Here is a 13837-nt window from a genome sequence, read left to right on the forward strand (position 1 = left end):
CTTTTTAATCCGATTGTATTTAACTCAGTCGCTAATTTTGTTCCATTTACTTTATCATTGGGAAAGCAATGGATATGAATGGATATAAAATCTATGGATAGGATAGAGATTTTAACAAAAATAACTTTTATTCTTTAGAAAAGCAATAAAAGAATTCAAATAGCATGTTTTGTTCTAAAAATAACGGATGACCTAATTTGTAAAACCTCCAACAGATTTTACCTAAAGGTTTGCATCCCCCTCGTCCTTTTCCATAGTTGCATATAAGCAGTTGTAACACGATTCCGTAGATTAGTTCATTCATTATTTTTATTCAGATCCAAGTAAGTTTTGTTTTTCTTCGTGGAATATTTTTTTAAAGTTGATTTTTACAAAATACAAGAAGACAACTGTGCTGCACACCCTTTTAATTTGATTGACTTTAGTTGGTTGCTGCCGCGTGTTTATCTTACATTTTTGTCTTTTTTTTTTAATTACAAAGCCACATAAATTCCACTTTGTGATGCATTGATCTAGGCAATTTAGAATAAAATATTTTTGTGTCTTTTAACTCATGTGACAGTGGGAATACAATGTCATATCTGCATATCCTCTCATATGTTTCATAATTACAAACCACTCAGAGTATATTTGAATCTTAAGACATTGAACCAAGAAAAAAATTGTGCCTTATAAGGCTTATTTCGCGACTGAAGAGGTACAAATTAGGAGAAAAAATATATGTTTAACATGAATAACTTTCTTCCTTTTACAAAACGAGTAAAGCAATATAGATAGATCACATAAGCAGGATTTAAAACACGTTCAGTAGTTATTTTCATGAAATTTATTAGATTTCTTTTATTAAACTTTCTTTTTATTTCAGATGATCACACCCACAGTTATTCTCATATTTCTTGCCGGAATCATGTCATTTCATCCAGTTTACGTTGTTTCTCCTCAAGAATCGCAAAGAATGACCTTTCTCTTATTAACTTTTGAGTGCATTTCTAAGAAGATAAAGGAAGGAAGTCTATGTCCTTCTCATACAGGAAATGAGATGAGGTGCTATAGAAGAGTGGGCATCCCCTGCAAACCCTTGTGTCCAAGTAAATTCATGCTGAAAGTGGACCGAATGCATTCATGAATTCAAAGGAATCCATTTTTTTTGCACTTGGTGTCGAAGTGTGATGGACCTGATCTTGAAGAACTTCGTGTTGCTATATTTTCTGCCATAACACAATCTCTCGTTTTCTGATAGTAAACATATATGTATCTTAGTTTTACCTTTATTTCTCCAAAAACAAAATAACCATGGTTTCCAATTCACATGTAAACTGCTCTTTTAATTAAATTAACAATTTCCTTTGAAATTTTAATAAAGGTGAATATATGTGATGATAAATATTAAATTTCTAATTTGCTTTCGAAATCTGAAGAAAAGTTGCCCTTTTTAAATTATGCACGTAGCCTGTTTAAACAGCTTGACATTCTATTGTCAGCAAATATAATACTGTATTTTAAAAAAGAAAAAAAAAACTTTTATCTTTAATTTTTCATCAATTTTCTTTAGGGTTAGGGTTAGGAAAAATATAAGTAAGTCAATCGAGTCAAAGGTTGATACATCTCTGTAACAAACAAATCGGTAATAATCCCTTTAAAAAAACGCAGACAAAAGCATTAAACAACAAACATCGTATGTTTTAAAATTAACACAATGGTTAAACAATATTTTCCTTGAATAAATAATTATTGTATCATAACATGATATTTTGTTTCAGTTTTACTTCAAATATTTATGGACAAAATTTACAAAAAAATGGAATAAAAGGTTTGTTCGTTAAATGCACGTGCGTGGACTAAAAGGACGTTAATGCGAATGTTTTTCTATCATGCACGTGATGTATTAAATTCTAAAAATAATCACTAGACCTTAGCTCCAAATTACACAAGAGGTTTTGGAAAAGATATTTCTTACGAAAGAATAAAGTGGACGAGTCATGCTGACAACTTATCAATCAGAGCATCAAAAATGAGTGAATAACGAAAACGGAAGGCCTTCCCTAAAAAGCTTAGTTGGGGAGTTGAAGATTTGTGACGAAAAGTTATGACGTCCGAATTCTGCTCAAGGTAGGGATTTTTCTACTCTTTGATTCGCCCCCTATAAACTCTACATTCCCTGATATAAATATCTTAAATATTTATCAATTCTTAAGAGAATTTTTCCTTTTGATTGGCCATGGAACAATTTATTTTGTGATTATTGCTTAAATGAAAATCCCAGCCCCTATATTCTCTCTTAAAACATAATGGTATAAACATTTTAGAAATACTAGAACAACCTAAACCACCGACTTGTTTAAAGAGATATGGTGGTAGGAGAAAGCATCAGTCTTCATGATAATGATAGAGAACGTATTGACACATATATTTATCGAATAAAATTTGCGTAGAAAGTTATCAATGAAATATATATGTACATGTACATAAAGAACAGTTGAATATGAATATTTTTTTCTTTTATATATAACAATTTTAAATATTTTCATAGATATAATAAAAATGAAAGATGTTTTCAGCAAGATTTATCGGTCTTCGTAATATGACTATAAAATTTTAGAATAATCAATAAATGTATGCAAGTTCACGAATGTTGTTGAATAATTTCAGATTTTGGATTGTAGAGAAAACATATTTGAATATTTATTTCTTTACAGAGAGAAATCACTCTAAGCCTTTTACTTTGTTTCGTCCGTGATGTGGCAAGTAATCCGATACTATCGAGATCCGGTCAACATCCTACAAGAGTAACCTTCTCCTTATCAACTCTTCGGAACATTTCAAGGATGATCGATTAAGCAAACCGATGTTCAAGCCAAACCGGAAGCAATATCTGTCCAAGGAGTTGGGTACCGAATATTGACGTACACAGAATACCAAAAGTTATTTATAGATCAGAAAAACTCCCGGAATCCCTTTGTGAGATTGATAATGATAAAGAATGTATATATGATAACACAATATTTGATGTTATGAATTTAGACCGATATTCTGATGGAACGTTTGGCCTCAGAAAAGACGTTATAGAACTACCTGTTGCCATGGCATGTTTAATGAGCTCTGTTTTAAATGGAGGACATGCTGATTCGAATATGAGAGTTTTTGATTTGGTTAGATATTCCTCAAACCTACGGAAGATAAGTCTGTGAAGGATAGAGTTCAAAGCAGGCATAACTACAGTGTAATTTGTTATTTAATTTTGTTTTGACATTAGTTTAGCTTTGATTTTAAAAAAAATATTTAATGTTATACATGTACCTCATGAATGATTAATTCTTTTTCTAGTTTTTATATTGGTCATGTGTTGTTTTAAATGGTTATTGACTTCTATATCTATAAAAAATGTATCAAAAAACATAATTTCATAAAAAATATCAATAAAGCGGAACGAAATTTAAATTCATCTGTAATTCATGAGCTCAATATCTGCAAGCATTTAGAAAAAAAAGTGGGAAAAACCGAGCGGGAGGTTCTGACAAATAGAGGGACAGACGGACGTACGGATAGAGAGACGGACAAACTCGGCCTTTTTCCGGTAGGGGACTACAGAGTGTAATAATACGAGCGATGGATACCACCTTTTAAATAAAATAAAAAAGGATAAAAGAAGCTCATGATTCTCTTTTTTTCTCCTTGCCGTTTTTATTTTTTTTATTATATATTGTTCTGCTTTGGAAAACTTTAATTGTAACTTATACATAGTTTTCAAATATATGACAAATTATCTTTCGAGCTGTTTCCCTTGATCGTCATAATGGTGATCAACCTGGTTATTTTTTCCTCGTTGTCTAAGAAATTCTTTGGGAAAATTTTAATTGAAAACTATCTTTTGTTAAGTGTAAGTATATCCTTCAAAATATAATGTTGAAAAAAATGTAACCAGTTCTTCTTAAACTTTTTTTTACAACATATTAAAGGGCACCTTTAGTCAAAAATTATTGTTCAATTAAAATATATATTCGGTTATTTAAAATCCAGTCCTGAAAAAATCACGTTTGTAAGATGTGTGGTTTAGCTGAAATTAATTAAAATGTCAAATGCTCGGTGAAAGTAATCTGAGCTCGGCAGTTTCCGCTGTTGTCGGCTGCATGACGAAAAGAATGTGAACAGATGCAGAGACAGCTTCAATGTTGTTACACTACATGGCATGTAAATAAACATGTCCTGTGATACTCACAGTGAAACAAAAAGGGGTAGAAGATGTGTAGCGGGTGGGTGTTCAAGTACACATTTAGATGGAGTGTCCCTGCACTATTTTCCATTTAAAAAGGAACCACATCTTGTACCAAAGTGGACTGCCTGTGTTAGACTTAAGAGAAAATGGCCTGAGGGCCCTACTAAATATTCCAGCCTTTGTGAATTACATTTAGATGACTCTTGTTATCCATTTGAGTATCGATTCAAAAAATCACAAGGAATTCCAGTGAAGAACAAAGTTCTAAATCCTGGGTCAGTACCAACAAAACATCACCCTAGTGTTTTAGGAAAACGTGATTTGAGCTCTATTGAGGAGGGTGAGGAGAAATCCAATGAGAGAGAGAAAAAAGAAAGGAAACGGATAAGAGGGGCATTTGTAAAACGAGAACATTTTAGAGTAAGTAGATTTTACATTTTACACCTTAAACAAAGATGTTATTAGTAAATATTTTTAGAAGGTCTGGAAAATGTTTATACTGGTAATTCATAACAAAATATTTGAAGATGATACATGTATCTTATTGTAGATCATTACAGAGAAAACAGAAGTTCAGAATAAATCTATGCAAGAAGCTGAAGCTAGAAAATCAGAAGAAGATTCAAATTGCACAATGACTGACAATGAAATCAATGTAAGCTTGAAAATGAATAGAAATATACCATACCCTTTAAAAAATAATTAATATCTGGACTGAGTATGCATACATGTATATCCTGTTCCATAGTCTTGTATATTAATTTAATTGGGATTTTTAGAAAGGTTCAGAAGGATTTTCAAAATCAAAAGAAGCCTTCAGTCAGACAAAAAGGTCATGGAATAAAAGAAGTAAATCTAGCCAAACCAAATCTAAAACATCTACCAAAGGTAAATATAAGATGAACATTTTCTGAGACTTAAGAGTTTCAATTAATCTAATTTAAAAAAAATATTAAATTGTGAAATGGAAGTATTTCTTTTCAATCAGGGACTCAAATAAATATGTATCCTGCCAGAAGAAGTGTGGGTATACAGTGCAATATAAACGATAATGAACAATCTATGAGTGATCAATTCCTAAGATACGAGGATGACATGCCAACAGAATCCTCCGACCTGGAAATTTCTTCTGATTCTGAATATCAAGAACATCCTGAAAGTGATGATTCCATGGAGTATTCCTCCGAGGAAAATGAGTGAGTTTATAGGTTGTATTTCATATTTATTTATGCTGGGAAACTCTGCATGATCAACTTTTTTTAAAAAGAGTTTTTTTTTCGTTTGCTTGTCAGAAAACCAAATGCAAGAGAAGAGAAGAAATTCATTGTGTTTCAATCCCAACTGATGAAGTTATTTCATACCTGTTCCAAATGCAAGTCTCCAGTTGTGGGGAAGATAAAACAAATAAAAGGATCATTCATTTCAGTTGAAGTGGAATGTATTCTTTGTAATTTAAAATCAACATGGAATAGTCAACCCTATATTGGAGAGGTACCTGCAGGAAATCTTTTGATATCAACATCAATTGTACTATCAGGGTCCATTCCAAGTAAAGCTCTCAGAATGTTTGAATTCATGAATGTTCAAGCTCCAAAACTGTCAACATTTTACAATCATCAAAAGTGCTATATACATCCTGGAATTTTTCATATTTGGAAGAATTTCACAAATTCTTATGTAGAATATGTGAAGCAACAAGGAAATCCACTGGCTCTGGGTGGAGATGGCCGAGCTGACAGCCCTGGACACTCTGCAAAATATGGGGCTTATTCAGTGATAGATCTAGATGAGGGGCTAATTGTGCACATAGAGCTTGTTCAGGTACTGTTGAGTGTTAATTACTGATACATGTATTCTTTTCGTATTTATGTAATATCTTAATCATTTTATCCCATTTATTCCTGTGTGTTAAAATATATATGTATATATACATATATTGTAGTCAAATGAAGTCAAAAGTAGTTCCCACATGGAATTAGAAGGTTTGATTAGAACAATGGCTTATTTTTGTGATATGGAGGTAGAAATAGGCACATTAGTAACTGATCGGCATGTCCAAGTCAACAAGTGGGTTCGTTTTCGGTATTTGATGCCATGATTGTGCAGCATTGACATGAACACCTACTTGGGTATCAGAAAAGAAAAAAATTGTATAAAAAAAATATTTGTTTGAAATTTTCTTTGTCAAAATATTTTTGACCTTAATGAAACAATGCAACTTTGATATGTATAATTGAATTAAAAGAAAATTAAACTATTCTTCACCAGTCTGTGTTATGTGTTCTGTCTTCCTCATCAGCTTCTGAATTGTCGGATGCATCTTCATCAGAAGTTGCATAAGGCTCATATTGGTATGGGAGAATACCAAAGCCAGCATTTTCTGTCCCAATAGTATCAGAATCTGTCTCTTCATGGTCAGAAGAATCTTCACTAAGATCTTCTTTATTGTCTAATTCCTCCTCAACATCCAAATCAAACCAAATGTCATTTTCTTCTAATATTTCAATTTCATCTGTTTGTGAAGCCATGATGCTAATTGTAAAGTAAAAGGCTCTCGCGGTCACATTCGTGACGTTTCACATTCCACAGCTGATAAGAGAACTTTTGCAGCTTTCACGCTCGTGTGTTTCCGTGAGCAGGCAGAAAAAGTCAAATTTTAATTGTTTTATCGGCTAAACCGCTGCAGATAAAGAGGTGCAGATTTTTCATGTGTCCATAGATAAATTACTTTTAATGATTAGTAAAAAGAAAATATTTGACTAAAGGTGCCCTTTAAACTCTTTTATGGCAAGTGGTGGCTTCTCCATATGAATGAAAAATCCCTAGAGGGACATTCAACAACAACAAAACGACAAAATCAAACTTTATTGATTTTATAAGGCACTGTAAATTATGTTCGGAAACAAGTGTTTTCTGTTTTAATTTTGTTGCACACATTCATGTTCGGGGACGGTATCTATTTAAAAAAAAAAATAAAATCATTAGATTAAAATATATGTGATGAAAAATGATAAAACAAAATGAGACTTTATAACAGTCATTTAAACTGAGTATTATGTTTTTTTTTAAAGTGTTATTCTTTATTTTTATGTATGTTTTCCACAGAAACAATGAAAAACAACGTCTGATGTTACATGTTTTACACTGTACCATCTGCACATTTTAACACATTTGATCCCTCTGTGCTGCGGCCGAAAGAGAGGGCACAAAATATGGATTAAAGAAAATTATGAAGGTGGGATAAGAATATTTTTTTAGAAAATGGTTACTAAAGCATTCAAAACTTCGTACTATTTTTGTTTGCTTAGTATAGGAGTGCTATGTTATGTTACCCAGTTTTTGTTATGAAATTAATAAAATGTAGACAATCCTTTATGGTTAAAATCGTTTAAGGCTGTATAGATTTCGTTTGCTTTTCATTCACAAATTATTTGAAGTAACATTGCAATGTAGAAACCATTAGTCACATACTATTGTTTTTTCTTCATCCTATTGAAATTATTCTACCAAATGACTCCAATCTTTTTTTTACCACAGTCTATAACACTTGTTCTAAATATAAATCAACAAAATGGGAAATCCCACAGTTTTTGCAAAACACATGTGATTATCTGTAAGCAGGTAAAAGACTCTTTAATACTATGATATAACTTTCTACTTAAGTTTTAGTATTCTTTTTAATCAATACAATTTTAATCATGTTAATATAACAATGAAAACATTATTATTGCAATTTATGTTACTTTCGTTTTCTTTGTTTGTATATATAATGCACATTGGTGAATAGTGTAGTGATAAAGGATGTGTAAATGCATTTCCAATGCCCTTTCACACTGACCTCATGGCCACCCATCCATGCCAACATGCTTCCATTGTCATACGAAAATTCGCCAGGCCTACGTGATGTGCATGACAAATAAAGCAAATAATGCATGAAAAATATGCAACCTGGATATTCTTTATAAAGAACCCTCTCGCTTAGATATCTAGATAGAAATTGACATTCATCTTTTCTGAAAAATTCTGCCAATGAAAAATAAAAGAGTTCCCTTGAATCAAAATAGTATTGTTTGGCATAATTTATACAATAAAAAATACACACATCTCGTCAAATAATTAGAAGGCGCTGAAATAAAAACCCCGGATGAACCACTCAAGACCCATTACATTCACACAACATATAGATGAATTAGAATAATACTATCTGGTACACATTTACTTCACACATACATTATCATATACATAAATACACTTAATAGCTTTGACTAGACACACAGGAAGTTGAGTTCGAGATACGTATACTTTAAAAATAAATCCAGATTTTTTTTTATTCCATTATTTCTGATTTTATCTTATACTGATGAGAAATGAAAAACAAACTGAATTATTATATCAATAAGTAATTATGAAATTTATGAAATATCAATCTTAACTTCTTAGTATGTTTTCCAAAGAAACATTGAAAAAGTCTCATTTCCCGATGTGCACATTACCAATAACACAACAAAAGATTTATTCGATCCATGCTGCGGCCAAAAAAAGTGCATTAAATATGGACCCCGGAAATTTTTAGAGGTGGGATAAGAAGCTAAAATAATGATATCAATTTTAAATTAAAAAGGTAACTCAATATACCAGTATGTGTCATAATAATTCAAATCAAATTATTAAGTTGTTTGCCATTAAAATGTATGATTCCCAAACATTCAACATCTAGTAATATTTTATGCCTAGGAGAGGAGTGTAGAATCATTGTTATGAAATAAAAAAAAAAGTTAAGGTAATTCTGTATGTGACATGAAATGTCACAAGCTTTTAAGATGCACTGATTTGTGTGTACTAGAAACAACTGTTTTTTCACCCTTTATATTTAGAGAAAATATGTGTGATCAGGAATTTCATGTATTTCAGGAATTTTAGGAATTATATGAAATTCGTATTCTGCTTAGGGAATACACGTATTTACTGATTTCAGTTAGTAAATACATGTAATTACTGTACTTTTCAATACTTTTTAAACATATTTACTGACTGTGTTTTGTGGTATAAATTACAATATGAATCTTAAAATTTGAAAAATGCACAGTACATTCAATTTTATATCAGATAGCATACCATATGCGAATAAATAATATTTTAAAGAAACCTTTACTTGTTTATGAATTTAAGAAATGCATTATTTGTTAATAAAAAAAAACATTATGTTACTCTGCTTTCATTTTCTGGAATGTGTTTTCCAGATCACAAAATACTTTAACTAACTTTCAGTTATTTTTATACATTTTTTTTTAAAAAACTAAAACGGCTTACTTTGCATTTCTTATTTTATTATATGGATATACAATGTTATATTAATTGACAGTAGATTAAAACCTGGACGCATCTTATTTACAAATAAAACAATTCTTATGCTGTCTCCCAAATAATGCACAAAAAAATCTTGTTAAATACACATAATGTAACGAAATTGAAGTCAGTAATTCAAGATGGAACTTTACATCAAGGAATTTTTCATCCTCACAATTTCAGTAGTTCAAAATTGAAAAATTTATTTTTACAAATTAAGTTTAAATTAACTAATAATTGCAAAACATATCTATGTTACCTTAACTTTAAACATGTAAGACTCAAATAAACAGAAATACCACATATTATCACCATTTATAATTCGTACATTTTTGATAAATATTATGATAATTAAAAAAACTAGTTTAAATATATCATTGTGATGCTGAATGCAACATTTTCATAGCTTCTTTAGAAATAATATTTTTGAAATGTGAATACATGTATTTGGTACTCCATCAAAATTAGAAGTACAATAAAGAATTCAAATTTAATGGATAACATCAGCTTCGTAGAAACAATTCACACCGAATGCTGATTTAAAAACAAGAATTTAAGTATTTGTATACATACTGAATGTTTTAAGGGATATACATATTCATCCAGCTTAGTTCAGTAAAAACTGTAAAATTGGCTAAAAGTTTAAGTAAATACATGAATTTCCTAGCTATTCAGGAATTACATATATTTCCTAAAATTGCCAGTAAAAACAATTTTTTACTAAATGGAAATTCCTGATTTCACATATTTACTGTTACACCCATACTAATATGTTCGGAACCTTTTCCTTTTCGGTGTTCTGCTAATTATTTAACCCGTTGAGTTCAGAGTAGCTCTGACAGTGGCTCTGGCGAGAGTAAGCGAGACTTTAGCGAGGTCGGGTAAATCATTCACGGAAATGTGGCTAGGAAGTAACTACCACGTGGAGACATGGTAAACAGAAAAGTTATGTTACGTTTTAGTTTTCACCACCCTAAAATATCATTCTGTAGAAATGTACTTCAATAGATCTCTCTTGAATTCATTCAAGTTTAAGTTATAAGTATTCTCTATGATACAATTTTTTGCTGTCATGAATTAAAACTTCCTTTTGGACAAATATAATCAGATTAGCAAATGAGTCACCAATGTGAGTTTAACTGACAAATCAGCTGAATGAGAATTGCATTATGGGTAACTACGAATACTACTGGAATTTTACGCTTGATAAATTCTTTATTGTACTATCGGTGAATACAATTGTCAGGTAGATTCCCTAAAAATGTTTTGTCCATTTAAATGCATTCGAGGTGCTGCTCGTTTTCCTTACCTTTGAAGTGCTGTTTTTCTGAACTTGACACTAACTAAACGTAAACATTTTATAAAACATATTATTCTCTAATTAACAACAAATTAAAAAACACCCGTGATATCTTTCATAGTTTCTAATGTTTGCATTTTGTTCATAAGAACTTTTTTTTAATTTTGCACTCCGTTGACATGATCATAGATTGATCTGAACCACGTGTTTGAAGTAACATGTAAACATGTATTTGGCGTAAACGTTTTCAATCAACGATTGGTCAATTGCTCGTGGTAAGATCCTCTGTGCACGTTATTAGCAATAGCCATATAAGACAAAGAAAGGTTTGTCAGTGTAGATGATATTACACATTTTGTATTACCAGCGTATCGGTCGCTATTCAGCTCTAATTTTTGCAGTAAACTGTGATAAGATGTGTAAACTTTTATTTACACCCCCCCCCCATTTAGCCACCCCTTTCTGTTGAAAATGATTGAAGTCTTTCAGAAAGGTCTGGAAACATATTTTTCACAGGATATGTTTTTAAAAAAAACCAGACTATAGCAAGTTCCTGTTTACTGCCAATTTTATTTATAAAACCGATTCTACCCTATAACCTTTGAATAGGTAAACCTAAACCACGTGTCTTGAATTTAAATCACAATTACATTATTTATAGATTACGTCCATGACTCCACTTTTTAACACTAGCCTATATAAGGACATTTGATCTATATTTAAATCAACAAAATGGAAAACCCCGATTCAGGATTAGGAACAAATGATATTTACGTAACTTTATCGAAAACTTATAATTACGTAAACTCATCGGAAACTTACAAAACAGTGGTTGGGAAATCACTTGAAGATTTTAGGCTTTGTTGCCATAGTAACTGAAACAGAGAAAGTTGGATACTTCTGACTTAAAATAATAATTTTGAATATCTGCTGATTAAAATGACATATTAAATGCATATGTAGCTTTTCTTAAAATTTATCTGTCTGCATTTACATGTACATATGTCACATATGTTGTGAAAACCCTGTTTATTGTTTTTTGTCCTGTCTGTCTGTTTTTCTGTCTGTTTGCCTCCCTGTCTGTGTGTTGTCAATTTAAACCTTCGCCATAATTTTGAACCATGAGAGATTGAGACTTTATATTTTGTATGCATACGCCACTTATTTCAGTCTTCCAAATGACACCAAGATCAATGACCTTGTGACCTTGACCGTCTCTTTTATGCATAAAATAGCTTTTTCGAACTTTTTGCCACCGGGTGCATCGTGTTTCACAATCACATCTTGTTATATTTGGCGCTTAAATTGAGCATCATAGTTCTGGCAACCCGATTAAGTTTGCAAAGTACTTCGCAGGAATTGGTCTTTCTTGCTTTAAACATTTACAAAACGATAAATACATTTAATTCTTTACAGACAAACGATACGTTCATAATGAAATATAATATTTTCTGATATTTTGTCATTGAAGTATTCCGACTTCAACATGTGTACTCATTAAAAATGAGATACCTTACTAGACATTTGTGCAAGATACCAAATGATGGTGTTTCTCATATAATCCTTCTGAAAAAAAATGATTTAAATACCCAAAATATTAGCTGATTGATTGCTAGAATTGAGTACTCGAAACCAGTCTGAAAATCATTGTGTGACTATGATTTTAAGCCTTTTTTATACATTACGAAGGTATAGAAAACATATATCTGAGGAACGTCTCTTACGACCTTAAACAGCAAATTAAGATATTTTTGTCCTTTATATAACCAGGTATGGCCTACTACGGCTTTGGATATGTTGTTAAATCCTGTCCAAAAAACCTTTTGGAACACAAAGCAGCAGCCTTCAAGTTAAAATTTGGTGCCGACAAATACGCCAGAAGTCAGTATCTATGCATTCCCAATTTTAAGAAGACAGCTCTAGTGGAATATTGCCTGACTGGTACAGTGGCACCTTATAATCAAGGTTCGTATTCCATGACATGATTTATAAGAATTGATTTTATAATATTTCTGACTTAATTAACTTTATATGACAATTATCTAATATTAACACTTAACATGATTATAGTTATCTACTTTACGTACATGCACTTTTCTTAGCTAAACACGCGACTTTTTTCCCCGTCATTTTCAATACCGGTATATGATCAAAATGCTATTTAAAATTTATGACAAAACATAAAAAAGGTTCACTTTACCTGATTGATAGGTAAAGTTGATTTGTTTTTATTTCCAGGCTGATTTATAATAATTTTTTTCCATGTCTCCATGAAGGTAACTGCCTGGTGGTTACCAATGATGGGGCTGTAGATATCGTCAACTGTAGCAGTTTCACCGAGGGTTGTCCTAACAGGTTATTCAGAAGTTCAGATGTTTATCAGTGTAAGTTCGGTCTCAAATGATCAGTATTTCAACAATACAATCGCACTTATGCATTTCATTCTATAATTGTTCTATCGAGTAAAATCAAAATATTTTGAAAGTATTTAATTAAACACATTCAATTCCTGGCTCAGTTTCATTATCAATATTTATATTAAAATAGTTCCAGCATGTCTCGAAATAAACACAGAAGAGAGGTGTTTCTATGCAGATCCGACATGTCCCAATACTAGTTTTAACGACTTTTCTACAAGTGGTTATTCTAATATAACAACAGAAATTTCTCACGAAAATGACCAAACTCCTGCTAGCGCAATAGCAATCATTTATATCGTATTACTGGCTGCAATATTGGCTATCATGTCCATTGGATATTTAAAGATGACTAAAAGGAGGAAGTCAGGTATACTCAATCGGAGTCCATACTCCAAATTATTGTGAAATGATATCAATGTTCATGGAGTCGAATGTTCGTGGACTTACTCATAATTTTACAACCCCAGGAAAATGTTTTTTTTCTAAATATATTGATTCATTGAGCCTACCGTTAAATCATGTAATATGTTTCAGAACTTACCTTTGGACCGGGAAGTT

General features: G+C 31.4%; 2 protein-coding genes across 2 annotated transcripts; both read left to right on the plus strand.

Moving 5' to 3' along the window:
• The first annotated feature begins 4663 nt into the window (after window positions 1-4663).
• LOC134282143 (uncharacterized) lies at window positions 4664-6311 on the plus strand. Its single transcript, XM_062764593.1, has 5 exons — window positions 4664-4868; window positions 4993-5101; window positions 5202-5409; window positions 5506-6034; window positions 6156-6311. The coding sequence occupies exons 1-5, from the start codon at window positions 4800-4802 to the stop codon at window positions 6309-6311; spliced, it is 1071 nt and encodes a 356-aa protein (XP_062620577.1). The 5' UTR covers window positions 4664-4799.
• A 1475-nt stretch (window positions 6312-7786) lies between these two features.
• LOC134282144 (uncharacterized) lies at window positions 7787-13646 on the plus strand (the record flags this gene model as incomplete). Its single annotated transcript, XM_062764594.1, has 4 exons — window positions 7787-7834; window positions 12630-12824; window positions 13136-13243; window positions 13407-13646. Coding segments are annotated over exons 2-4 (541 nt in total), but the record flags the coding sequence as incomplete, so codon positions are not given.
• Window positions 13647-13837: the final 191 nt, after the last annotated feature.

Source organism: Saccostrea cucullata, unplaced genomic scaffold (genome assembly GCF_032062105.1).
Source record: "Saccostrea cucullata isolate Sc308-1 unplaced genomic scaffold, CSIRO_AGI_Scuc_v1 ctg5150, whole genome shotgun sequence".
Classification (NCBI taxonomy): Eukaryota; Metazoa; Mollusca; class Bivalvia; order Ostreida; family Ostreidae; genus Saccostrea; species Saccostrea cuccullata.